This window comes from Ahaetulla prasina, chromosome 4 (assembly GCF_028640845.1).
Source record: "Ahaetulla prasina isolate Xishuangbanna chromosome 4, ASM2864084v1, whole genome shotgun sequence".
NCBI classification, from domain to species: domain Eukaryota; kingdom Metazoa; phylum Chordata; class Lepidosauria; order Squamata; family Colubridae; genus Ahaetulla; species Ahaetulla prasina.
Window position 1 is genome coordinate 71309699 of NC_080542.1, and position 26954 is coordinate 71336652.

Sequence of the window (26954 nt, forward strand, 5' to 3'; positions counted from 1 at the left end):
AAAATAAAGTATATTTCTCACAGACTGTCTCATTATGGTTATATATCACCCAAATGAAGTTATTGCTAAATAAATGTATTTGAACCAACACGTACAATTCTTTTATCAATTTATCACAATTTAAAAAGTACGTTTATATTATCAGTTGAGGGATTATGAAACATACTATCTGTATGCTTGACTTTAAGCATGCTTTAAGGAATTATACCAAGTCAACTAATCCTATCTGGCTGCAATACAAAGCAACATTTCCCAATCTGTTTTCCTCAGTTATTTTGAATCACAACATGTAAAAGTTGTACAAATTCCAGATTTAAAAAATAGATTCAGAATAGTGTTTTTACTTGTATTAAAGCTGGAGATACGTCCAAAAAAGGGCAAAGGTTGAATCAACAGAATTCAGGGTACAACTCCAATTATTCCCTCTGGAATACAAGTTCAATAAAAGGAGTTGAAATATTCTCCAACATTATCCTTGCTAGACAATGCATTTCTTGATAAAAGTGGAGTAAACGTGAAACAGAAACACAAATTATTGTTTTATCATTTCCTTTCAATTGTTAGACATGGACAAATTCTTTCCAGGCTAAAGAATTCATAATCTAATGAATGGAGCAATAGATTTATTTTTCTTTAGAGAATAGGAACAAGAAATTACAGTGGGGTCATTTCAACTTAACTGATTTCAGCAACCTTTGATATGTTCACATATTTTTTCCATGCATACTATCTGATAATTAAACATCAAACAACATTGTGAAGAATGTGCAGAACTCTTAGAAAAGGTTTGTGCTTGTGCCTAGACTGTTTAGCGGGAAAAACTATTGCTCTATGAGATAACAAATTCTATAAACTTTACAATGTGGTTTACAAGCATACTTGAATGTAATGCTGTATTCCAGCATTCAAGTTTTAGGAGATACAACTGTTCATGACCAGGAATTCTGAGAACTATATTCCTACTGTAATCTGAAAGTTGGGAAAAAACACTGTATTATATAGAACTGATTCCTCATCATGTACAACCTTTTGATATAAGAACTGTTGTGTTTCTGCATATACTTTCAAACTATGATAGTTAATGAACTTATACCATTTAAATGAATGAAATGTAAATCAGCACACACTTATGGGCAGAACTGGTTAAGGGCTGTTTAGATTTCATTTAAAAGGTTTTAGGAATAAGTCCTAATAGTCATGTTAGTTGGGACTTAGGGAGTTTTAATAATTAATTAATTAATTTAGTTAGTTAGTTAGTTATTAAATTAAGTGATCTAGAAGGCACCAGATAACACTAACATAATCTGAATTGTAAAGTGATCAGCTTTTCAATGAATTTCGGAGTTGTTAGTTTTTTTACTTCAAATGATGCAGCTCATAATTCATCTCTAGATAAAGACTGGGTATTATATGCAATAGCACGAAGGATTTTTTCTACTGCTGAAGTATCTCAAGCAGATAACAGAATGCCCAAGTCTGTTTTTCCATGAGCTATTAAGTTCAATTATAGTATTTTATTAGAAGCAGAAGAAAGGAGATTGTGAACAAATACTATTAATAAGTGAATTTTATTTGCAATTATTCAGGTATATCGATCCCCCAAAACCTCCATGTCACCATAAGTCACAATCCACACAAATCTTGTCCTAAAAGATCCAAAAAGAAGTCAGAAGTGGGAATAGGAAAGGGAGATGTTAAAAGCAGAAGCATATTCATTTTTAAATGAAAACAAAATACACAGCAGTTCTTGTTCACTGTCAGACCTTGAGTGAAGCTATCTTCAAACCATCTTTTGGGGAAAGAAAAAAGTAGCTTTTCTCCTTTTCATCACCGCTCATGTTTAGAATGCACATCTGTGCATTCCACTAGCACTCCACCTCCGTTTTGAGTTAGATCCTTTCTATTCCAGTCCCTCTCAATATAAAATTCAGCTAAAACTGGACAGTGACTTGATGCTACTCCACCCCATGACCAGTTATCAGGGATCCAAGGGTTTGTAAGACCTTCTCTTATAACTGCCCAATGACCTGTGGAAACAAAATTGTGCAGGAGAAAAAGATGAGTGTCAGTATTTGGGAAGACCAAAAAAATCCTGACAAAAGAAGGTTTATTACTTTTAAATGTTAATATATGGGTTTTGTTAGAGATAGTGCATCAAACATTAAGCATCAAGTAACTTAGTACAAACCTATAGTGCTCAGAAACACCAGGGGTGGTTGGTACTTAATTTAAATTTTCTTTTGAAAGAAAATTACAGCACAAAATACAGAAAATGAAATTAAACAAACATGGGAAGTTATTATCTAAAAGAATAATTATTCTTCTGAATAATTACTATATTTCTAAATTATTAAAATTAACTTTTAGTTTACAAAGACAAAATGTTAAAGAAACTAGATATGTAACATAGTAAAGGAAACCTGAATACTCAAGGTTATCATGTCAGCTGTATACCCAAAATACAGTTGAAGGAGTAGAGTATATATTTTCATATATTTTCTGCTATTCTAAGGTAGAATCTACACCAAACTGTTCTGTAAACTTTTAAAGACATTGTATATGTAAATATGTAAATAATATAAAGCAAATACATTCAAAGTTCAGCCTCTAAACCAAGGGAATAGACGATGTATTCACTTGTAGCATTCTCACCTACTGCAGTCCTTGATTTTCCCATAAATGTTACATACAGGCCTTGGTCAACAAAACATTTGCTATTCTACTGTAAAACATCCACATATAGCAACCTTTAACCAATTAGTAGGTTTTAAATATGTTAGAAGCAACTCCCAATTACCCCAGGCAGCAAAATATCTGACTATATTGTGGAAGATGAATAGAAACTGCTAAGAGAGCCTTTGGTGAAATTCAATTTTTTTTACTACTGGTTCTGTGGGCGTGGCTTGGTGGGCATGGTGTGGTTTGGTGGGCATGGCTTGCTGAGCATGGCAGGGGAAGGATACTGCAAAATCCCCATTCCCTCCACACTCCTGGGGGAAGGATATTGCAAAATCTCCATTTCCACCCCACTCTTTGACTAGTCAGAGGTGGTATTTGCCGGTTTTCTGAACTACTCAAAATTTCCGCTACCAGTTCTCCAGAACCTGCTGGATTTCACCCCTGGACAGAGCCTGCATAAAGCTGGCACGATAATGCAAGGAACAGGCACACTTCAAAATAACATTTGCTACATTTGAAGTAGTCACTGAACAACATGATATACAATAATTGAAATTCCATTTGCAAAATGAATCTTACCAGTGAAAATCTTTTTCAAACCACGACTGATCCAGATATTGTCCAGAGATTTGGAACCTTGAGGATTCTTTGTGCTGATGTTTGTGAATGTAGTTGCAGGAACCAGATGATGGAACTTTTCCTTTCGTAACAAGTCATGGTCACTACTATCAGGGGGCTGACTAAAGTCACCCAAAATTATCACATCTTTTTCACCTAAGGTTGGAAACAGTAGTCATAAAAAGTTAGTGAAAGAATGTCAGAACTCATATCCAGATGCTATATCTTGCTTCAGCTCAGCCTGAATATCCCAGCTTTTAAAAACTGCTGCCCACTAAGGAGATTACTTCTGTGAGAATGTCTGTGATATGTCTCTTCTATCAAGTTTATTCTCAAATCTCTGTTCTAACTCTATCCAAAACCCGTTGTCATTTAAAACTGTTGATACTACAACCTATTTATTTGCTTATAAAATCGAATATGATACTACTATACAATAGTGCTAAACAAATCATTAGGCAAACATAGTGATGAGACTGACAATACATCCATACAGGTCTCTTGTATGCCTAAAATGAAATTATTGCGGATAACTCTCTTACCTAAAGAGAGTTACCTAATTTATTCTGTTTTTTCATTATTCTTAATTTAATATTATCTAGCTAATTATTTGTTTCTTTTTCATTTGGATTCTGGGAAAGAAAATCATGAATTTAACAAGATTAAAGAGATGACATTTAGGAAAACATAGATATGTATATCGTATTTAAAAAAGTACATTAAATTGTGTATAAAAGGACTAATATACACCACCTGATTACTAAACGGACAGCAAAGATATACTGAAAAGCTTCCCCCCCCAACTAAGTTACATTAATAACATGCATTGTTATTAATATTAATAATTAATATAACATTAATATACAATAATACATTTCCTATAATACAAACAGCTGCTAATAGGCTAATCTGTTGTTCAAAGGGTGTGAGAAAATGCTATGCAGGAATAAACTGCAGACAGTTTTATCCTAAATCCTCCTCTTATTATTTATACATTAAAATACTCTTCTTTTTATACTAAACAGTATGAATTTTTCAACTGAAAAATCCTCCCAAAAGAGATTTATGTCTAGGTAAGTAGGTAAAAGTTTGCAAATACAAATGATTTTCTCCTGTTTCATGTTAAGATACCCAATGATTGCTCTTATTGCTCTTTCCTAACTTTTGTATGCAGCTCCATTCCTCCCGTGGAATTATTTGTCTCAACTCTTCGATCGTTTAAATTTTAAAAATAGTATATATCCTATAGATTTATTTTAATCAAGTACTTTTAATTGGTCTCAGAATTGACAGTAGTGGTCATCTGTTTTATAAGAAATAATCTACTCTTTATCAGACTAATTCATTTTTTTCTATTTAAATAAGTATAATCTATTGATAGATTGATTCATTGATTTATGTAGTGAATAAATAAAGTAAAAAAAAAGAGTTAAAGTTAATAAGTATCCAGGAGTAACATAAAAATTATAATTATTTTGGGTTATGAAAAGCATAAGTAGTCACCAAGATTTTTAAACTATAATTTACAAGTTATTTTTATTTTTTATTTCTACTTATAATTTATTAACAAGGTAAACTTTTAACTTATTATTTATTATAAATTAATAATTTATTGATTATTTTTAAAAAGTATGTAGAGTTCATGTTCTGCTGCAGTTACATGCTACAAACTACAAACTAACCAGATGAAAGGAACTCACATTTAACACTAAATTTGTAATTCAGTGGATCAAATTAAGAAAATTTGCTATCTAACATCTGATAGCTTCAATCCTTATAAATCTCCTCTACCAAACACATTGCTTCTGGGTAGAAATTCATCCTAACTATACTTGTAAATGTGTGATCATGACATGCAAATTGTGATTTCTGTCACAGAAATAATTTGATTTTAAAGATCAAAAAGGGTTTTAGGTCCATCTATTTTCCAGTTTCAAAACTGATCCAATAGCTGTCTGTGCATGACCACCTAAAATGAGACAAGGAGAAATTAATAGTAGCTGAAAAAGCCAAACTGTTTTTAAAACTTGGCAACACCATATTGATGAGATCACAAATATGGAGCCACACAGAGGTTTAAAGAAGTAATAGAAAAACTGTTAACCTTTTTCTGCTTACAATCAACATTGAAACAAAATGGCTCTCGTTAGTTGTTGAGAAACCGAAAGTGAATGGAGGCTATCGTATCGTGCTAGACTGTAAACAGAGCAGACTGGATTTTTGCTTATTTTTAATTTCTTCTTTTTTTATTTGGATTTAAACGGACTGCTGGATTACTTCAGTTTAGGTATTTGATTTTTTTTTATAAAAAAGTTTTATTTTTACATTCAGAAGAATGGATTTCTTTCAGAAGAATGGATTCGTGACTTTATACAGGAATATAGAGAAAAAATGTATGTAATTATGCAAAAATATGAATTGATAAAAAATTGGGATGTTTTGGATGAGAGTTTGGAGGAAACTAATCAGTCCAATCAGTACTTGGAAAATGGAGTGGAGGAGATAAGTAAAAGTGGATAAAAATGAAGATATGATCGTGAATAAACAAGATGATGTAAAGAGGCTTTCTTTAAAAGATTTGGATGAAACACCTGAATTTGCGTTACAAGAGTTTGTTTCCCGAACCGATAAAATACACAGGGCTAATGCTTTACAAGAGTTTTCTTTCCAGATTGATAGAATATATGGTAGTAATTTGTGGATTGCTGAACAAAAGGAACCATTAAGAGATATTGTGATTGACTTTTTAAAAGGAGTAATGAAGGAAAGACAGAGACTAATGCATCAAAAAAAACGGCAAGAGACAAAAGTTTTATTCTTGAAAGAAGTTTTTTTTGAAATATTAACAGATAAAAATATTAGCATTCCTGCAAGACTATATGCAAGAAAGATCTGGAAGAAATGGGTTGATTATATGTTTGATATATATTATAAGACTAGATATTTGGAATTATATTGGATTTTTTTTTCTTTTCTCTTAAGCTTGTGTACTAAGAAAAATGGCGATGGTCAGAGGAGGGAGGACTAAAGTTGAATAGAGATTGTAATTTGCTGTATCGAAATTATGTAATGTGTTTTACTGAACTGTAAATAGAATACTCTCGAAATACTTTATGTAAAAAAGATTTTGGGGGAAAATGGGTTGATTAGATGGTTTATAGAAGTTACAAGGGAGATATTCTCTGAATTGGATTGGATTTTTAAGCATTATCTGGTTTTAAATACTTTAGGATTAATCTGCTGTATTGAATATATTTTATCTATATTAATTGTTATTTCTTGAAGGATTTTGGTTATGTAAGGGGGAAGTCAGAGCCAGAGAGGAAAAATTTGTATAATTGTTTTGGAATAATTTAGCTTATGTTTGTTCTTGAACTATACCTTATGGGTGTTCTGGGAAAGGGAAAATTTAGTGAATGATTGTTTTTCGAACTATACCTTTTGTTTGTTCTGGGAAGTCGGAGGGGGAGAGGAGGGTGGTTTTGGAGGGAGGGGGGAGGGGGAGGGGGAAAAAAGGGGGGTAAAAATTTTTGTAAAAACTTTTTCAATTAAAAAAAAAAAAGTAAAAGCCAAACTGTTTTAAAACTTGGCAACACCATATTGATGAGATCACAAATATGAAGCCACACAGAGGTTTAAAGAAGTAATAGAAAAACATTAAATGCATACTGTACCTCTACAATCCAGATGTATTTATTATTATTGGGAGGGGGTAGGTTCCTTGCAACAGCTACAGCTAAAACATATGTGTGCAGATTCAAGCAAACAGAACAAAACCTTTTTCAAGGTCATGCTTTGTCCTACTTTTCATATAACTGTACCCATAATTTAAAATTAAGACTTGTAACATTAGTATCTTAGTGCTGTTCCTGCAATTGGGGGAATAGGATCCTGGCAAAATATCAATTTACTTAGGCCTTGAGTTCAGTTATAGGATGAATACTGCATACCACAATACTATATCAAACCCTGTAGATAACAGGCTTGGCTCCCTATGATCTGCAGGGTTTGATATAGTTTTTTTTTTATAAAAAAGTTTTATTTTTACATTAATGTCCAATAACATATTTAATGTACAGTCGTATACAATTAATTGGGCCTGCCCGGTCACCACCCTTCCTGTGACTCTCTTCCCTTTTCTACCTTCTTCTACTTTCTACAACCTCCCTCCCCTTCTCTTATCTACATCCTCTCCTCCCTCCCCCCTACTCCTTTCTTCTCCCTCTTCTATCCCTCTTTCTTCCTTTCCTCTTTCCCCTTCCTCCTCCTTATACCCTCTTCCTCATCTTCTCTTTCCTCCTCCTTCTCTCTTCTCCTTTCTCCCTTCCCACCATTCTGAAATGGTAGCCGGGCAGCCCGGACCTTACATTAATTATACATCTTCAATCATCCCTGTACATTAACCATCAATCCATTTTCTACCTTCCTCCCCTTTGTTACCCTCCCCCTTACCCCCCTCCCCCCTAGACTTCCCAGAACAAAATGCGGGGTATCAAAACTAACAATCATAATCCAAAATAAATCTTAAATTATAATCTCTAGTCACTCCACCCATCATCACATTCTTAATTCCTCTCTCCTTTAAACATATATCTAATACAAAACAATTCCTAAATTTACTCATATGCTATTTGATATTTTTTTGTTCGATACTTATTTTGAATATACTCAATCAACATTTTCCATTCTGAAATATATTTTTCTTGTGTATAGTCTTTCAAATACGCAGATCTTTTTGCCATTTCTGCCAAATTTGATACTTGAAGTGTCCATTCTTCAATTGTAGCTATTCTTCTTTCTTCCAATATTGAGCAATCAAAAGTCTTGCGGCTGTTATTAAATTCAAGATCAATTTAGTCTCTATAGCTGTACAATCCATAATTATTCCTAATAAGAAAAACTGCAGAGTAAACTTAATCTTCTTTTTCAAAATATTCTGCATAATCCACCATACTTTAATCCAAAATGCTTTAACTTTTTTGCAAGTCCACCATATATGGTAATAAGTGGCATCTTCACAATCACATCTCCAAGGTTTGATATAGTATTGAGTGAGACATCCAGCTTGATTATAATAGATTGATCACCTAACTTCTGCTACAATTGTCAATCAAATCATCTATAATCTTTAAGCAAGACCTCACACAATTACAATTTCCAATTTTTCTGCTGGCTTCTTCATTGACCCTGCTTATCAGAATCCAGCTGTGAAACATACAAATGGCTATTATGCTGCCACCTAAAGGTACAATAATCCAGGACTTCCGGTTGGCTCCGTTGGTGATGGAGACAGTCTTTTTAGACCGCCAGCCCTGAGATCACGTTAGAGCCATCTAGACAGCGCAAATCAGTTTCTGATGGCTCAGAAACCTTTCCCTCAGGAGAAGAGGGAAAGGTGATTGTGCGGGCAGAGGTAGAGCTCCCCGGAAAGCCCCAGGAGTGATTCTAGGGCTTGAGGATGAGAGCTCCCTGTTTAAGCCCGAGAGCTCCAGATCTGGGACGAGTCTGCTTTTTAGCAGACCAAATCACCGCGACCATCTCTGCGATCAATATGATAATTTAAATTGATAAATGGCAATGCAGACAGAGCAATGTCAGGAAGGTGGATAAATGCAAGTACCAGACCTTAACTCCGTTTTTAAATAGTACTTGAGAAGAGTACTTAAGAAGAATAAGAAAATGGTGTTTCTATCTAAAAGGGCATGAAAGCGAAAGTTAAGGAAGTTCTTATTAACAAGGCTAGCGCTCTTAGTTCTGTTTAAACTTGTTGGAATTTACACTTACATGAAGATTTTATAAGGAGTGAAATAAGATATTCTTTTTTTTTTTTTGGAAAAGATTACAGACTTACTGAAATTGTTGCAAAGTATAAAAGTAAACTGAGAAATGAATCCTAAAGCTACAAAGTTTAATGTTAAGGACGGAGGAGTCTCGTCATTTCAAATACATAAGCTACAGGAAGATATGAAAAAAAATTAAAGGGACTTTTAAAGGAAGCTTTGGAGTCACAATTTTCGGTTATAGATCAAAAATTTAAGCAGATTCAAGAGGAAATCCTGGAAATTAAAGATCAGAATGAGGCTATAAGAAATGATGTGTTAGCAGCATTTAAACAACTGTGTGAATGTGTGATTCAGTTGGATGAAAGAGTAGAAGAAATCAATCAAGTTAATTTGAATTTGGAAAATAAAATAGAGGAAGGTCAGACAAAGGTGGAGAAGGTAAATGATGAATTGGTGGTATTACAATTTAAATCAATGGAGTTTGCTCTGAGAATTAGAGGACTTAAAGAAAATAAGCAAGAGAATTAAAAAGAAATTTTTGCAGAGGTGATTGGAGAGCAACCAGAAGATGTTGTAATTCAAATTGAAAAAATATATTGTGTTAATTCTAAGATTGCCAGGCATAAACAGCTACCAAGAGATATTGTGATTTATTTTACAACCAGGAGGATGAGGAATGAAATTTTACAAGTATCTTATAAAAATAAAATCCAAATATTAGGACAAGTGATATTAATTTTGAAAGAAATTCCTTTTAAAATGTTAAGAAGTAGAAAGGATTTGCTTTTTTGGTGGATGAGCTTAGAAATTGTCAGATATGGTTTAGATGGGATGTTCCACCTGGTTTAACAGTAAATTATACAGGAAGAAGGTATTGTCTTAATACAGTATCTAAAGTAAGAGATTTTTATACTAATGTATTAAAGGCTGGAAGTTCACATCAAATAGTTGGGATTAAAAATGTAAAGACAAGTGGTTATTAAATGTAAAGAACAAGGAGTAAAGAAGCAACAATTTCAAGTGAATAGAGTTTCTCTTTATGGGAAAGGTTAAATTATAATTAACTTTTGTTAACTTATATATGCTTGTAAGAATAGTTATTTGGAATTTGTAAAATTTATTTGTATCTGTTTGAATTTATAATTTAAATGTTGGAGATGTGACTGTAGTGATGTTATTTGTTTATATATGGTTGACACCCAAAGGGAGAGGACAACAGCTAAGTACATCTGCATTGGAAAGCTCTTTCCCTGGGCGATAGATCAACTGATACTTGTACGCTGCCAAGAAAATAGACCACCTAAATAGGCAAGGGGACATGATCTGAGGCGTCTGTTTGTCACCGGCTAACAACCCCAAGAGAGGTTTATGATCAGTGATCAATTGGAAAAAACGGCCATAAATGTAGTCATGAAACCGTTTAAAGGCAGCTACAATGACCAGAGCCTCCTTGTCTAGTTGACTATAATTCCGCTCTGCCGACGACTTCTCTGACATTTCATAGGCACGTGCCACATCCAAGGCAGACTGGAGGGTTATGTCCGTTCTAGATAAGAGACGGCATTGCAATCTCAAACTCCTCATGCCACACACCAGCTGCTCAAGAAGGGAGTCATCCAAGTTAGGGAACTCACATTCTATAGCAGCAGTCCGTAGAGAAGCCATATATGAGTTGATGGACTCCCCTTCTTTTTGGATCCTCTGTCGAAAGGTAAACCGTCTGGAAATGCGCGAAGGAGCCGGCGCATAATGAGCTCTCAATGTGCCCATCAAGGTGGCCCAAGGCACCGCAGAAACCGATTGAGGAGCCAACAGAGCTCTGGCCATTGCAAATATTTGTGGGCCACAGGCATTCAGGAAATGGGCGTATTTCCTATCTCCTGAGAGCTCGGTGAAATCGTTGGCTAGGAGATAACAGTCAAATCGCTCAACATACGCATCCCACGTCTCATAAGCCGGGTCATATGGAGCGAAAGATGCCTTATTTGCCATGGAGTGATGCGGATTGACAGGGACAGAGTATGAGTAAACTCCCCGGTAACTCCCCCAGCACTCTACCGTCGCCTCAGGAATCGCACCTTCGTCGCCAGTGCTTCATTCAAGGAATGAAGGAAGGAATGGAGGCTTGACGGTAAGCAATAACTCTTTATTAACGATTAACAGGCAAAAGGAACAAACGAACGGCAAGTAAAAAGGCAATATTACCAAGCAAACACACTTTCTCTCACAGCTGCTATTTATATAGCAGCAATTAACTATTGGCCAATGACGGCCGCTCATTTCTCCCGCTGGCTAAGGGGAAACGTCACAGCCAATAGGCAACGATTTTCTGTTGCCAAGAAGAGGCATGGCTGCATACCCTGCAGGGAAGAAGTGGGACTAAATGTAAATGGTATTGTTTGAATTTATAGTCTAAATGTTCGAGTGATTGTAGTAATGCTAGTTGATTATATGTAAATTTGTTAAAAATTTAATTAATTTGGATAAAAAATAAGGTAATGATAATAATAGAATAAGAAATGGAGTATTAAGGATTAGATAAAAATGATATTATTTATTATTATGTATGATTGATCTATAAATCTGGTGGACTATACAAGATATTACTTTGAAGAATAATACGGAATAAATTGATTTTAATTTTAATATCAGCAATTGGACTTTCGCTATTGAAATATTGGAAGATGGAATATTGTATACTATTGAAGATTGGATACTAAAATTAATGAACTTAAAAGAGAAAGCAGAAACTTTAGTGTACTTAAGACTGTCTACAGAAGAATATTGGAATGGAGAAGAAGAACTGAAAAGCTAAGAATGGATAGAATGTAATTGTAATAGTTTGTTCTCTCTCTCTCTCTCTTTTTTGAATAGATAAGGGGAGTTAAGGTACTAGGGAAGGGATGGAAGTTTATGGATTGTTTGCTTATTTTAGTTTATGACTGTTAGGTGACATATCCTGTATTTTGCTCTGGGAAGTCCGGGGGTGGGGGTGGGGGGATTGGGTGAAGGTGGGCGGAGGGAGGGGACAGGGTGAGGGTTGTAGGGTGGAGGGGAGAAGTATGGGTAATTTTTTGAATAAAAAAAAAGTTACAATAATCCTGCTAGCAGTGAAGCACCGAATCTTGATCATGTGACACTGCAACAGTTATTTAACTGCAAGGATCAGTTGTACAGTTACTTTTTCAACACTATTACTTTTGAATGGTGACTAAACATGGCAATCATTAAGCAAGGACTATTTGTATAAGTATTTGAAAACATGTAGCTATCTTAGATCTCAATCCTTTAGTCAGTGGGTGGTTTATTTATATTTGCCTTATGCATATATATCGTATGCATCAAAGCCTTTTTTATTTAAATTTATACTTTTGTTGTGAATATATGCTATTAATTTTCCCATTATTGCAGATTTCCCCAAGTTTAAGTTCTCAGTCAGATAACTTTAGTAATTCATTTCTCTTCCTAATTGGTACACAAGAGAGCCAATCTTGTGTAGTGGTTAAGGCCCACACTAGAAATCAAAAGTCTGTGAGTTCTAGTCCTGTTATAGACATGAAAGCCAGCTAAGTAACGGTGGTAGGCCAGTCACTCTCAGCCCAACTCACATCCCAGGATTCTTGTAGGGAAAATAAGAAGAGGAAGGAGAATTAGGTATGTTCGCTACATAAACAAACATCTTAAACTTAAAAATTAAAAATCTAAATTTATCTTATTGCCATAAAAATGTATTTTATAAATTGAGATTTTTTTGCTGATATATTTTTGCAATTTTGTCTAGAAAAAAGAAATGATTTTATTTCAAATTTAATTTCGAACAGTTTCTGAGTCATCCTGAGTATTTTTTCTAGCATTTTTAAGTATTTTTACATGTTTATCACATATGGTAAATTTTTCTTTCTATCTCATGGCATTTCCAGTAGTATTAAATTAGATTAATTGTCTATCTTGGCAATTATTGGCAAGTTTTATACCATCTCTAAAATATTTATACCAGTTTTCTTTTAAGTTACAACTAGAGTACATTTTACATATTTATTCCTCCTATTGTTGTGTTCTGACTTTTTTTTTAAAGTTTTGCATCCATTTATGATGGAACATTTTATCTGTTCTGTCTCCAGCATTCATTTCTTTCAGTTGGCTTGCATGGCTGATTCTAAAGCAGCATCCAGCTGACTCCACATCTGCCCATGTTTCCCCGAAAATAAGACCCGGTCTTATATACTTTGGGCTCCAAAATAAGCACTAGGGCTCATTTTGGGGCGATGTCTTGTTTTTTTTCCACGTACAGAAGGCAGCAAGCACAGGGGCCGACAGGAATGGGAATGCTGCTACCACATCTCTGTCCCACCATCTGCTTCCCTGTGGCTGCAACAAGCCAATCTCTCGGCACGCTCTAGCCTCCGTCTGCCCTGCCTGTTGGCCCTACTGCTGCTGGGACACTGGAGTTCAGGTTTGTTCAGGCTGCTGCTATGCTGAAGCAGATGGCTGTGTGGCATACCAGAATCAGCTGCCATCCCATGCCTTTGCCTGCTGCTGGTGCCACCATGCATCGGATTGCCTCCATTAATTTTGGAGTCAATCCATCCCACCATCTCTCAGCTTGCCTGCGGCTGCAATGAGCCAGAATGACATTGGGATCACCTCCTCCCTGTGCCTCTGCCTTGCTACTGGGCATGCTGTACCTGCTACTGCTGGCCTTGGGGGACTGTTCGCCCTCCTGACTGCACTGCCCTCGGCCTCCCTGCTGGGCTGCTCCTGTCTGGTGCTGGGCGAGTCAGCCCAGATCTATGACCTCAGGAATGACCCTCCTGCCACTGGCTTGCCAGGGCTCCTGCACTGCAGGACACTGCGATTCTCATGCCAGCTGTGCGAAGTGGGCATGGGGCTGCCCACAACCACCTTTGACCTTTACCTCACCTGTGTCTGCTCTGCTATCACCACCTCGCCTTCAATACTGTCCAGTGGGCCAGTATCACTGCCATGAAATGAGGCGAGGCAGGTGGCAGGGGTAGAGCTGCCTCTCTCCAGACACTTGCCAAAGCCATGGGCAGGGCAGAGGAGCGCAGCCTGCCAGTTTCATGGGGCAGATCCAGCAGTGGAGCAGCTGCAGGTGAGGTAGAAGCCGAAGGCAGACATGGGCAGCCCAACGCCCATGTTGCACAGCCAGCACAAGGGCTGTAATGCCCACCAGGGCTAGGGTCCAAAGAGCACCATGCTCAGCCTTAGCCCAGCGCTTGCATTACCGAGTAGTCATACAGCTGGCACTCAGCAGCCCGAAGGTGACAGCAGGCAAGGTGGCGTGGTCGGCAAGGTTCCATTGGTGACTGCCAGTGAAGGGGCCTTGGCAGACCAATAGCATGGGGAGGCATCCAGAGATCGAAGATCTGGGCCAACTTGCCCCGCACCAGGCAGCAGCAGCCCAGCAGGGCAGCTGAGAGCAGAACGGCTGAGAGCAGTGTGGCTAGGGCAAAGTGCAGGGGTGAAATGCTCCGGATTTGGACAGGCTCGTCTGATCCAGTAGCGATGGCAGCTGGTGGTTTGGAGAACCAGTAGTAAAAATCCCTGGCCCCGCCCCCTGCCCCTGCTGAGCCGCACCATCATCAGAGTTTTTTTTAAAAAAACTTTTAAAAGCATCTTTTCTTTAGCTGAAAACATGCCTTTAAAAGTAAAAAAAAAAGCCTTTGATGATCCCGTGGCTCGGCTGGGATCATTAGAACCCTTTCAACTCTTTTTTTTTTAACAACCTTTTTGGCCGAAGAGGTTGTAAAAAAAAGGTTTTAAAAAGCTCCTCTGGTGATCGCAGCTGAGTCCCTCATCACCAGAACCTTAAAAAACATGTTTTCTACAAGCTCTTCAGCTGAAGAGCTTGTTAAAACAATTATTTTAAGAGGTTCTGTGTTGCTATGAGGCAACTTCAGCTGGGATCATCAGAGGAGCTTTTAATTTTTTTTTTCTTTGGCAATCCCAGATGAGTTACCTCATCATCACAGGCTTTTAAAATCATTTTTAACAAACTCTTCCAACAGCCCCCACCCATGCCCATCCAATGCCCCGTCGCCACTTGCCTTATTGCTGTTTCTTTTGGACTTGCAAAGCCATGCTTTACATCAGTTGCATCAGCTAGCAACTGAATCTGCCTGCCTGCAATCAATTTTCTCAGTGAGCAACTCAATCTGCCGGCTTTGCTGGCTGAGGAACTCTGGTAATTGAAGTCCACAAACCTTAAAGTTACTAAGGTTGGAGACCCCTGATCTAAAAAATATAAATAAAATAAAATAATAAAATAAAATATTTGTGCATCTTTCTGAGATTTGGTGTTTCTGTAGTGTTTCACTCTAATTACACAAACACAGAAAATCTCACAAAGCTGTATATGGCATTTTGTGGGGGGGGGGGTGTGAGAGAGAGAGATCCAGTTGTGTTGTGTTGTGTGTAAGGTGTGAAAATTGGTTTTTGAGCTTTTTGTGGCTGTGTGAGGTTCCTGCTTGTTCCAGGGGCCATTTTGGGTGAAGTGCAACTGCTTTTACATTGTGTGTCAGTTGTGTTGTGTTGTGTGTGTGTAAAGTGTGAAAGTTGGTTTTTGGTACCTCTTATTGTTTTGCATTCTTTGTTTATTATTTTTATTATTTATTGTTATTGGCCTCGCCCACCCAGTCATCTGACCATCAAGCCACACCCACCAATTAAGCCATGCCCACAGAACTGGTAGGGAAAATTTTAAATTTCACCACTGGTAAAGAGCCCCTGTGAGGTCAGCAACAGCATGTTCAGCAGGCTCAGCATTGGGGCAGTGGCATAGGGGGAACACGATCCTGATGTGCTATGCAGGCTTCTGCTCTGTCGCTGTCACAGGCAAGCTGAGAGATGGTGAGATAGATTGACATTCAATTTAATGGAGGCAGGCGATTCCGATGCATGGTGGCACTGGCAGCAGGCAGAGGCATGGGCAGGGCAGGCAATCTCAATGTGCCACACGGTCTTCTCCTCATCGTAGCAGCAGCCTAAGCAAGACCCAAGCCCCCAGGCCTGGTGGAGTGCAAGCCGTGGTCGCTGCCTGCTTCAGAGCCCAAGCTACAGAAGAGAGGAGCCCTTGGCAGCATGGTTGCCTCTGTGCCATGGGCAGGGCTTGAACTGCCGAGAACTGCCGAAACACCTCCAGGTGCCAGGTGAGATGGAACAAAAGACAGTTCCCAGCCCTTGCTGGCTCAGCCGATCCACGGGGCTGAGTTGGCTCCAAGCCAAGCTCGGGGTGGAACTTTACCCACATTGCTGATCTTGCTGCTATGCCAAGTCTCACCCTGCACCCCCTCCCACACACAGGCAGCGCATGGCACTAAGGTCTGACTGCTGGAGTCATGCTGGCAGGGAGGGAAAGGGCCTAGCCATGAGGTGACCAGGAAAGGGAAGGACCTACCATGCTAAGCTCTGCCCAAGTTTGTGAGGGGATATGTGGTTGGGTGGTGGTTGTGGGCTGTTCCTGGCCCAGAGGGCGGGGGGATAAGTTTTCTTCTCTAGCTTCATCAGCCCTTCCCTGACCAGTGGGGGGGAGGTTATAACTTTGACTTAAGCCTTCAATTTATGTGGGCTTCTGAATCAGTATATCCACAATCGAGGTAGATCGTCATCCCTTTACTTACTTTTTCCCCCCTCCCGCAGTGTTTTATTTTCTGCCCTTGAGTCTGTGTTTGGGAGATTTACACATCTGTCGTGCTCTCCCATTCCATCTCACTGACTCTGTGCTTGCCTATGGCTGCTGCCAAACATCATTGGCCCCCATGCACTTGCCACCTTTTGTGCTGGCCATGACCACCACTCCCACTCCAGGCTGATGACAATCTTGACTAGGGCTTATTTTTGGGGTAGGGTTTACAAATTAGGTGCACACTTAAAAATCAGGGGTTATTTTTAGGATGGGACTTATTTTCAGGGAAACACAGGACATGCACCTCTCCGTTTTGTGGTGTCGCTCAAGATTTTTTTTTTCAGGAAAAAAAGGGAAAAATTTGGGCACATTCTGCAACCCCAGTACCTCCAAATTTATTAGATTTCAGTTCCCATAATCCCATGCAAACATAGCACTCAAACTGGGGAAGGAATGTATGCAACAAAATGACAGTAAGTGGGAATATTATAAAACATATAGTTATAGCAGCAAACTTAAAAAGTTGAAGGATTAGATGCAAAAACCAATGGGGAATCAACTCTACAGTGGCTTTGGGTTTTGGTACCATTTTTAATTAACATGAATGAATTACAGGCAAATGTTGTTTGGATGATTACAGAATTTAATGATTGTGAGTTTGTTTGCGGTGTATGAAGGAAACAAATCACTGATCTGTGCCAGAGAGGCACAGTATTAATTTATGAAGCACTGCAATACCTGACATGGCTGCAGAAGCAAACCAATGCTTACTAAAAAGCAATATATAATCCTGAAAATACTCTTGATGATGGCTTTTGAAAACAATATCTACCCATATGCTTTTTTGGGGTCACTTGTGCACAACTAATTCGGCATAACATTTTTTACCTTCATGATCAGTGTTGGCAATTCATTTTTAAGCACTGTCTTGATGTTGGTTGCTTAATGTTACATATTATATGCCCTTGTCTGAAACTGGAGCATTCTGCCACTTGATTCCAAAATTAAATTTGTTGTGGTCTATTGGCATTTCAGTAGTCCTGAGACATTTTCATATGATTCTCAACATTTACACTTTAAAATATATATCTAATACTGAATTCATTCTAAATGGATTTCATTTTCTGAATAGGTTGCAGAGTAGTATTCTCACTATTTCTTCATTTCTACACCCTACCCAACATTCATGTGATCTTGAGGGATTTTGCAGCCTAGTAATTTCAACCAAATTACTGAAGAATGTCTTCATTCCCATACCACCCAACAGCTGATCCATTTCATTCCTTTCAGAGAGACTGGGAGCCCCTTACCTTCATGTTACTAAAGACACATACCTGAAGAAAACATTCATGGAAATTAATGATGACTAAGATTTACTTAGTTCTTAGATCAGACTAGAGATGATTTTTTTTTTTTTACAACACCACCCCCGCTATTTTGCATTATGATTATCTGCATTATGGTTGAAACCATGCAGTACCAGAATATGTTCTGGTAAGTACTTTTAATAGAAGGAAATTTCCACTAACAGCCACAACCTGATATACTGGTTTTAGAACAATCACTAATTTGTTATATGGACATTTCACAGTTGTCCTGAAACTAGCTCTAAAATTCAGAAGAATGTGCCTTTCATAATTGATAGTTATAGCACCTGCTCTGCATAGATGCTAGGCTACTTCCCTCTGCCTCACCAAGTTTTTACAGACTGATCTTGTCCCTAATTAGTTTATTATAATAATACACAAAGAGACAGACACAGGCACAGCCACACAGCCACACAGAGAGAGAATATGTATGTCTTTCAGAATATATAGACTCTTTATTTTCTAAATTAAATCCATACCAAAATCTATGGGTTCTATAAACCTAATTTCTTATTCTTCCAATATCTAAGCTGTGCAATGACTGGCAATATACATTAATTTTTGATTAAAGATCAAATATGACAGTTAAATCACTCAGTAAATAATGTTTTGACATCATTTAGCATTAGCTAAAGAAAAGTTGACTTTTAAAAAGGAAGGAGGATTTTTATCCATACTTTTTAACTGAAGTCCAACGCATCTGGAAGGTGCCAAGCAAGGGAAGTCTGGTGAATACCAAAGGAGAGATGGATTCTCTTCAACATTATTTAACATTTTTATCAGCTGGTCTTACCTTTCAGTGTTTCCTGTAGAGTATGTGCAAAGATTGCTAATTTATGACTATTTTGATTCTTCACAGAATTTTCCCCAGTAGACGGCAATGGCACTAAATGCAAGTTAGCCAATATTAAATTATTCATTCCAATCTAGGAACAAGCATAGGCAGCATTAAGAGATTTTCAAGGGTCTGTTCACAAATGCATCACAAATAAAAGCAGTTCACAACTGCTCATCACTGTGCTCATCAATACAATCATTTCTGATTTGCAAAGAGACACATTCTTTTTAATAACCACAAACAGACCTTGCATTAATTTTGTATCTTTTGAAAAATAGATTACTATCAATTTTTATTACAACATATCTAAGACAAGACTATAAACCCAAGAGACAATGTTATCATTTTTAATTGCTCAATGAAATTTTAAAAAGCATGCCTGTGTTGTGACCCAGGTTCCTGGACCCAGACTCCTGGACTCGGATGATTCAGAAAATGAGGGAGAAGACCTGGCAAGCCCTGTTTCTCTTGAGCCCTCTCCCTCCCTGGCACCCACTCAAAGGGAGGGGCCGGCACGGCCTGATTCTCCCGGGCCTTCTTCTGATTTGGCAACGCCCCAAGAACAGTTTTGGAGGGACGCAAGATTACGAAGGCTTGATCGACGTGCGCAGCAGCGGAAGAGTTGGGACAAAGCCAAGTCATAATTGTCATGCAGTGACATCTGCAGAGACTATAAATAGGAGGCGGGACTTCCTGGTTTTTTGTCTCGGACAAAGCAATGAATTTGGCGCGAGCTAACTATTTCATGGAGGGAAGAATATATTCGTGAGTAATTCTGGCCTTATCTATAATTTCCTCGTTATCTCCAGAAACTTGGCAGGCCCGTGGGTAGACGTGGCCAGGACATGTATCTATGTAAAAAAAAGGAAGGCCTCTGACGGACTCTTTGCTGGGAGTATTGGGGGAAGGGAAACAGAACATTTTGTCCAAGACCTGACTAAAACATCTTCCATCAAAGATGGATCAGCAGCAGGTACACCAGCAGTTAGGGCAGCTACACGCGGCTAATCAACAGCTCCAGCAGCAAGTGGCTCACTTGGCAGGCCAACTTGCTGCCAGGAATGTGCCTGCAGCCCCCATCCTCCCACCTCCTCCTCGCCGCAAGTGCCCGATAACCGTGCCGGATAAGTTTTCTGGGCAGCCTGAGATGTTCCCGACCTTCTTGGAACAGTGCCAGCTCTACATGGCTATGAGGCCAGAGGATTTCCCAGACGACCGGGCTAAGGTGGCCTTCGTGATTAACCTTCTTTCCGGCTCGGCTGCTCGATGGGCCACGCCCTCTTGCTCCAGGACAGCCCCTGCTGGCGGACCAACAGCGTTTTGGCAGCACCTCGCACCATGTATGAGGACCCGTTCGAATGCTGACGGCAACCAGGCGCCTTAAGGAACTCCGTCAAGGAAACGCCCCTGCAGGAGTACATCGCGAATTTCGTCTTTGTGCCAGGACTCTGACTGGAATGATGCAGCGCTGGTGGGCGCGTTCAGGAGGGACTCTCAGAGGAATTGCAAGGCGAGCTGGCCCGCGTGGGCGCCGCGGACCCTCGACAACTTGGTGCCCTTTGTCTCCGCCTCGATGCCCGTCTGCAGCGGCGACCGTCCCGTCGCACCCCGGGACCCTCCGTCGACATCTGCACCCCACTTCCTGCACCACCAGCACCCAGGGTCGCCCACGTTTTGTACCCGCTGCGGAAGAGCCCATGGAGTTGGGAGCGGCCAGACCTCGCCTAACAGCCCAGGAGCGGAACCGGAGGCGCCAAGGGGGATTGTGCCTGTACTGTGGGGAGCCCGGCCACTTCGCCGCTTCTTGCCCCAGAAAGCGAAGTGGGGCACGACGCCGTCCCCGAATCACAGCGTGACCAATCGGAAGCGGAGCAGGCCCGACCTCGGGAAACCCTAGGTCGGGCACGCATTAAGCCCCCACTGGGCGTTGCGGAAGTAGACTCTGGGCCCCTCGGCATCTGATTCTGGACACACGGATATGGTTGGGGAACCAGTCGGACGGGCTCCAGGCGCATGCGCTGGTGGACTCAGGGCCACAACAAACTTTATGGACCAGGCCTTTGTGACCCAGTTTGCGGTCCCGTGGTTCCGGTGGACCCTCCGATGCGGTAGAGACAATTGATGGGCGAGAACTGGTGTCCGCCCCATTAAATTCGCCACCCAGCCTTTGCGCCTGGCTATTGGGGACCATGAGGAGGCGATCCAGTTTTATGTCACGGCGGACCTTCATTTTCCCTTGGTCCTTGGGTTGGCCTGGCTTCGGACCCACGATCCTCAGGTGGCCTGGTCGCGGAACGCCATCTCTTTCCCCAGTCTGCAGTGCGTCGGTCACCTCCGCCACACCTGTGCCGGCCAGATCGTCCCCACCGCTGCCATCACCTTGCCTCCTGAGCTGACGGACTTCGCCCGGCGTGTTCAGCGAGAAGGAGGCGGACCGACTACCCCGCGCCGGCCCTCGATTGCCCGTGGACCTTCTGCCCAACGCACCACTGCCTGTGGGACGCCTGTATTCCATGTCGGGCCGAGTTGGCCGCCTCAGGCACTTCCTGGACAAAAACCTGGCCCGAGGGTTCATCCGGCCTTCAAAGTCCCCTCTCTCGGCCCCGGTCCTCTTTGTGAAGAAGAAGACAGGGGACTTGCGCCTATGCTGTGATTACCGCCGGCTAAACGCCATTACGGTGCGGAATCGCTACCCCTGCCGCTCATCCGGAGCTACTGGAAAGGTTGCGGAGGCCACGATCTTCACCAAGCTCGATCTCCGGGGCCTACAACCTGGTGCGGATACGAGAAGGAGCCGAATGGAAGACGGCATTCGGCACCCGATACGGACACTACGAATACACTGTCATGCCATTTGGGTTGACCAATGCTCCCGCCGTTTTTCAGCACTTCATGAACGACGTGTTCCGAGACATGTTGGATCGGTTCGTGGTTATCTACCTCGACGACATCCTGATTTACTCCGGTCCAGGAAAGCCACCTTCGACACGTCAGTCTGGTTCTGCAACGCTTGCGGGAGCAACAACTCAATGCGAAGCTGGAGAAATCGTCTTCTTCCGGACTTCCATAGAATTCCTCGGGCATATCATCTCGCCCGAGGCATAGCCATGGACCCATGTAAAGTAGAAGCTTTGTGTAGCTGGGAAGCCCTCGTCGGGTGAAGGATGTTCAGCGCCTACTGGGCTTCGCCAACTACTACCGGACCTTCATCCCGGGCTTCGCCACACTGACAGCTCCACTTACCCAGCTCCTCAGGAAGAAGGTTGCATTCGGTGGGGTCCCCGCAGCAAGAAGCATTCACAGCCCTCAAGAAAGCCTTCACACGGAACCCGTCCTGAGGCATCCCGACCCGCTCCGGCCTTTTGTGGTGGAAACGGACGCGTCCAATGTGGCTCTGGGGCGGTGCTGCTACAGGCTCCGGCGAATGGTGGCACACTTTTCCCTGCGCTTACTACTCCCGGAAACTCAACCCTTCCGAGCGCAACTACACTATCTGGGAAAAGAGTTGCTGGCTATCAAGGCTGCATTCGAGGCTTGGCGACACCATCTGGAGGGCCCGACATCAGGTGGAGGTCGAGCGGACCATCGGAATCTCGAGCACCTCACCACAGCTCGGAAGTTGAACCAGCGGCAGATCCGGTGGTCGTTGTTTTGCCGGTTCAACTTCCGCGTGACCTACATTCCCAGCGGTCACAACCGGAGGCGGATGCCCTGTCCCGCAAGCCAGAGTACCTCTGCGCCAAGGACCCCTTCCTCCACGGACAGTGCTGCGGCAGAAGCCTTGGCCGCAGCACGGGAGCCAGTGGACTTGCGGGCCCAGGTGCGAGGCGCAGCGCCAGGACGCCTGGTCGCAGCAAAGGAGGCGGAGGTGGGCCCCACGTCTCCTTGGACCTTGGAGGAGGACTTACTCAAGTTTGGGCGATTATATGTGCCCACAGGACCACTCCGAGCCCTCGTCATGACCCAGTGCCACGACAACCCTGCAGCAGGACATTTTGGGTTCTTCAAGACCCTCCACCTGGTGACACGGACCTTTTGGTGGCCCAGTGCGGCATGATATACATGCCTACGTGACATCCTGCGTGCCGTGCCGGCAAGCCAAGACCGCCACGGGGCCCTCCCGGCTCCTCCAACCCTTGCCGACACCCGACAGACCCTGGGGGGCGATCTCTATGGATTTCCTGACAGACCTGCCGCCGTCCTCTGGGTTCACCACGGTGCTGGTGGTGGTGGACATGCTCACCAAGATGGCACACTTCATCCCATGCCGCGGGCTGCCCACAGCCGCAAAAACGGCCCGTCTCTTTCTGCAGCACATCTTCCGCCTCCATGGTCTACGGACAGGGTGGTTTCGGACATGAGTTCAGTTCACAGCCCGCTTCTGGAAGAGCCTGATGGCGCGTTGGAGGTGCAGGTATGTCTGTCGTCATCGCACCACCCGGAGACCGACGGGGGTACAGAGAAGGTCATCGGTATACTGGAACAGTATCTCCGTTGCTTCATCAACCAGCAACAGGACAACTGGGCCGACTACCTGTCTCTGGCGGAGTTTGCTTTTAACAACTCTCAGCACACCACTACTCAGATGACCCGTTCTTTGCCAATGTGGGTACCATCCGGCTCTTCCTCTGGCACCACGGACTCTCCTGTTCCCGAACGCAGACCTTCCTGGCCGGAATTGCATGCGGTCCAACAGTTGTACGTCAGCAGCTGAATCGGGCAAGGAGGACTACAAGCGGTCCGCTGACCGCTCCCGACGGGCAACGCCCCGCTGGCAGTTGGAGACCGGTGTGGCTCTCCACCAAACACCTCCCGTCCGACCGCCGGTAAAGAAGTTGGACCACCGATTCATCGGCCCGTTCCTGTCGAGGCAGTCATCAACCCGGTAGCCTACCGACTGACCCTGCCACGATCCATGCGGATCCACCCGTTTTCACGGTCCCTTCTGGTTCCTGAGGCCACACGAGTCCCCTTCGGTGCCCAACAGCACCCGTCACTGTCGCCGAGGGCGGGTCGGAGGAATCTGAAGTCCACAGCGTCTGAGACTCTCGCTGGCTAAAGGTCGTTTCCAATATTTGATCGCGTGGAAGGGATACGGGACTGATTTCTCCTGGGTAGATGCCTCCGGCGTTCATGCCCCTGACCTGGTGCAGGCCTTCCATGAGCAGAACCCAGCCCGACCGCATCCCGATCGTCAGCCCGGGGAAGGGCCCTGCGGTGAGGATAGTGTTGTGACCCAGGTTCCTGGACCCAGACTCCTGGACTCGGATGATTCAGAAAATGAGGAGAAGACCTGGCAAGCCCTGCTTCTCTTGAGCCCTCTCCTCCCTGGCACCCACTCAAAGGGAGGGGCCGGCAAGGCCTGATTCTCCCGGCCTTCTTCTGATTTGGCAACGCCCAAGAACAGTTTTGGAGGGACGCAAGATTACGAAGGCTTGATCGACGTGCGCAGCAGCGGAAGAGTTGGGACAAAGCCAAGTCATAATTGTCATGCAGTGACATCTGCAGAGACTATAAATAGGAGGCGGGACTTCCTGGTTTTTTGTCTCGGACAAAGCAATGAATTTGGCGCGAGCTAACTATTTCATGGAGGGAAGAATATATTCGTGAGTAATTCTGGCCTTATCTATAATTTCCTCGTTATCTCCAGAAACTTGGCAGGCCCGTGGGTAGACGTGGCCAGGACATGTATCTATGTAAATAAAAGGGAAAAAAAAAGGAAGGCCTCTGACGGACTCTTTGCTGGGAGTATTGGGGGAAGGGAAACAGAACAGCCTGTGCCATTTAATTTCCAACCCTTTCTTGAATTCTTCTAGTTGGGAAAGTCAAGTCTTACCTTGAAATGTGCAATGTAAGGATGAGGATGGACCTGTTTCCCACTGCCATTTGTGTGTGGGCCTTCAGAGAAGGTAGCTTCTTTCAGTTCTATCCCTGCAGTTGTGTCCCACAGAAAGCCAGAATATTCTATACGCTGAAAGCCAAAAGAGAAAGAATATCTAAATCAAAACAATTCATCATTAAAAAGGGCTAAATTAATTCCAATCATTAAATTTGAATCCAATCTAAATTGATCTTTTATATACCGTATTTTTAGCACTATAAGACGCTCCTGACTATAAGATGTACCTAGCTTTTGGGGAGGAAAACAAGAAAAAAAAATCTTCCTCCCAGCATTTTGCCTCCTTGCAGCAAACAGCCTGGTCAACTTCAGCACAGCCTGATTTCGCACGAGCAGCTGATTGGCAGTTGGATCAGCCTCCCAGAATACTATCAATCAGCTGTTCCAGGCTGTGGGGATCACTGCTGCCCATTGCCACCTATCACTTCCTCCGATCTTCTTCCCAGTCCCCCAAGGCCATTCCCGCATATGATTTCAGCACTCCACCCCCATGTGGATAGGATCAAGGATACTCGTACATGGCTTCCCTGCCATGCTCCACCAGGACACCCAGCCAGCGGGTCTATAAGTTGCACAGACATTTCTACCCGCTTTGGGGGGGGGGGAGGTGAGTGCGTCTTATAGACTGAAAAATACGGTAAATTGAGTGAGTAATTAGGTCCTATTTCATTTGTATGCTACTTTAGAATCTGTTGATTGGCATGGAATATAAATACTATAAAGCAAATAATACCGTTTTCCCCAAAATACAATATCCCCTGATAATAAGCCCAATTGGGCTTTTGAATCCATGGCAATAAGGACAAGCACTTATTTCAGGATTCAAAAAAATAAGACAGGGTCTTATTTTCGGGGAAACACGGTAATGTAAATACAAGCATGCACTTGATAAGGGCTATTGAACAAAAAGCTGAAGATAGGAATTTTGTTTGTATTAAGTTTGTATTGGTTAATTATAAAAATGATTACTTTTTAAATACAAAATGAAACTTCTGTCGTTCTTATTTTTGTGTGAATTCAGTATATAGATTACTATAAATCATTGCATTAAGATTTCAAGATCCAAAATGAAATACTTGCATGTAGACATAGCTAAAGTGGAATTTTAAAAATCTCTACAGCCTGACCATAGAAGGGGCGTTGGCTTACCTGAGATGCACCTTCTTGTTGAGTGGAGACAGCAGCCAGGCATGGGTTGTTCTCGTCTGTTCAGATTGGAGGACTGAGTCTGCTAGAGTTGTTAAGTCCCACCCTCGTTGCTAGGGGCTTCCAGCTTTTGGCGAAGACAAAGAAACAGACTCGACGTATTGGGAGAAAAAGAAAAGTTAGCAAGAGAGACCAGACTGACTAAGGGTGGGGCTGGCTGCTGTCTCCATTCAACAAGAAGGTGCATCTCAGGTAAGCCAATGCCCCTTCTCCATATTGGTGGAACAACAGCCAGGCATGAGACATACCAAAGACCTACTGCCCCTAACTGTGGGCGCAGTCTGGTCAGAGGACTCCCCACATTCATGCACCCTTTGCAATACTTGACGTCCAAATGCCGCCTCAGCCGAGGTATATTTGTCCAATTTATAGTGCTTAATAAATGGTGAAGGGGAAGTCCAAGTCACCACCCTGCAGATTTCCATCAATAACTTCTGTGTAGCCCACGGCGCTCATGTGACCTCACTATGAGTAGAATGCGCTGTCAAACATGGTGGCCATGCCACGGAATGTAGATCATATGCCTTAGCGATAGTCTGATGGATCCATCTGCCAATGTAGAAGAAGTCACCTTGGCACCTAAAGAAACTGGAATAAATGAGATAAACAACGACTTTGTACGTCGTAAGTTAGCAGTTCTCTTAAGGTAAATACAGAGAGCCCTCTGAACATTCAGGGAATGCCAACGAAGCTCTAAGATGTGGGTCGGGTGAGGACAAAAATCAGGTAGAATTAACTCTTGCATCTGATGAAATGGAATGTTAACTTAGGGATAAAGGACGGATCGAGGTGAAGGACCACCGATCAGTGTGAAACACACAGAGATCACTCCGCACTGAGAGAGCAGCAATCTCCAAAATACATCTGGCAGAGGTGATCGCCACTAAAAAGGCGACCTTACATGTCAAAAGACAAAGAC

General features: G+C 42.1%; 1 protein-coding gene across 8 annotated transcripts in view; it reads right to left on the bottom strand.

Annotated features, from left to right (window-relative positions):
• Nucleotides 1-1549: 1549 nt before the first annotated feature.
• The window catches only part of EEPD1 (endonuclease/exonuclease/phosphatase family domain containing 1), a 153534-nt gene continuing 128129 nt past the window's right edge, over nt 1550-26954 (bottom strand). For 5 of the 8 annotated variants that reach the window (XM_058179595.1, XM_058179597.1, XM_058179596.1 and 2 more), the window contains 4 exons: nt 24767-24901; nt 18886-19018; nt 3259-3453; nt 1550-2027 (listed from right to left, as the gene is read on the bottom strand). In XM_058179595.1, coding sequence (XP_058035578.1) covers nt 1828-2027; nt 3259-3453; nt 18886-19018; nt 24767-24901 — 663 coding nt within the window. In that variant the 3' untranslated portion in view covers nt 1550-1827. Of the gene's footprint in view, nt 2028-3258; nt 3454-18885; nt 19019-24766; nt 24902-26954 lie in introns of those variants that run through there. The other 3 variants (XR_009154782.1, XR_009154780.1, XR_009154781.1) reach the window with 3 other exon arrangements.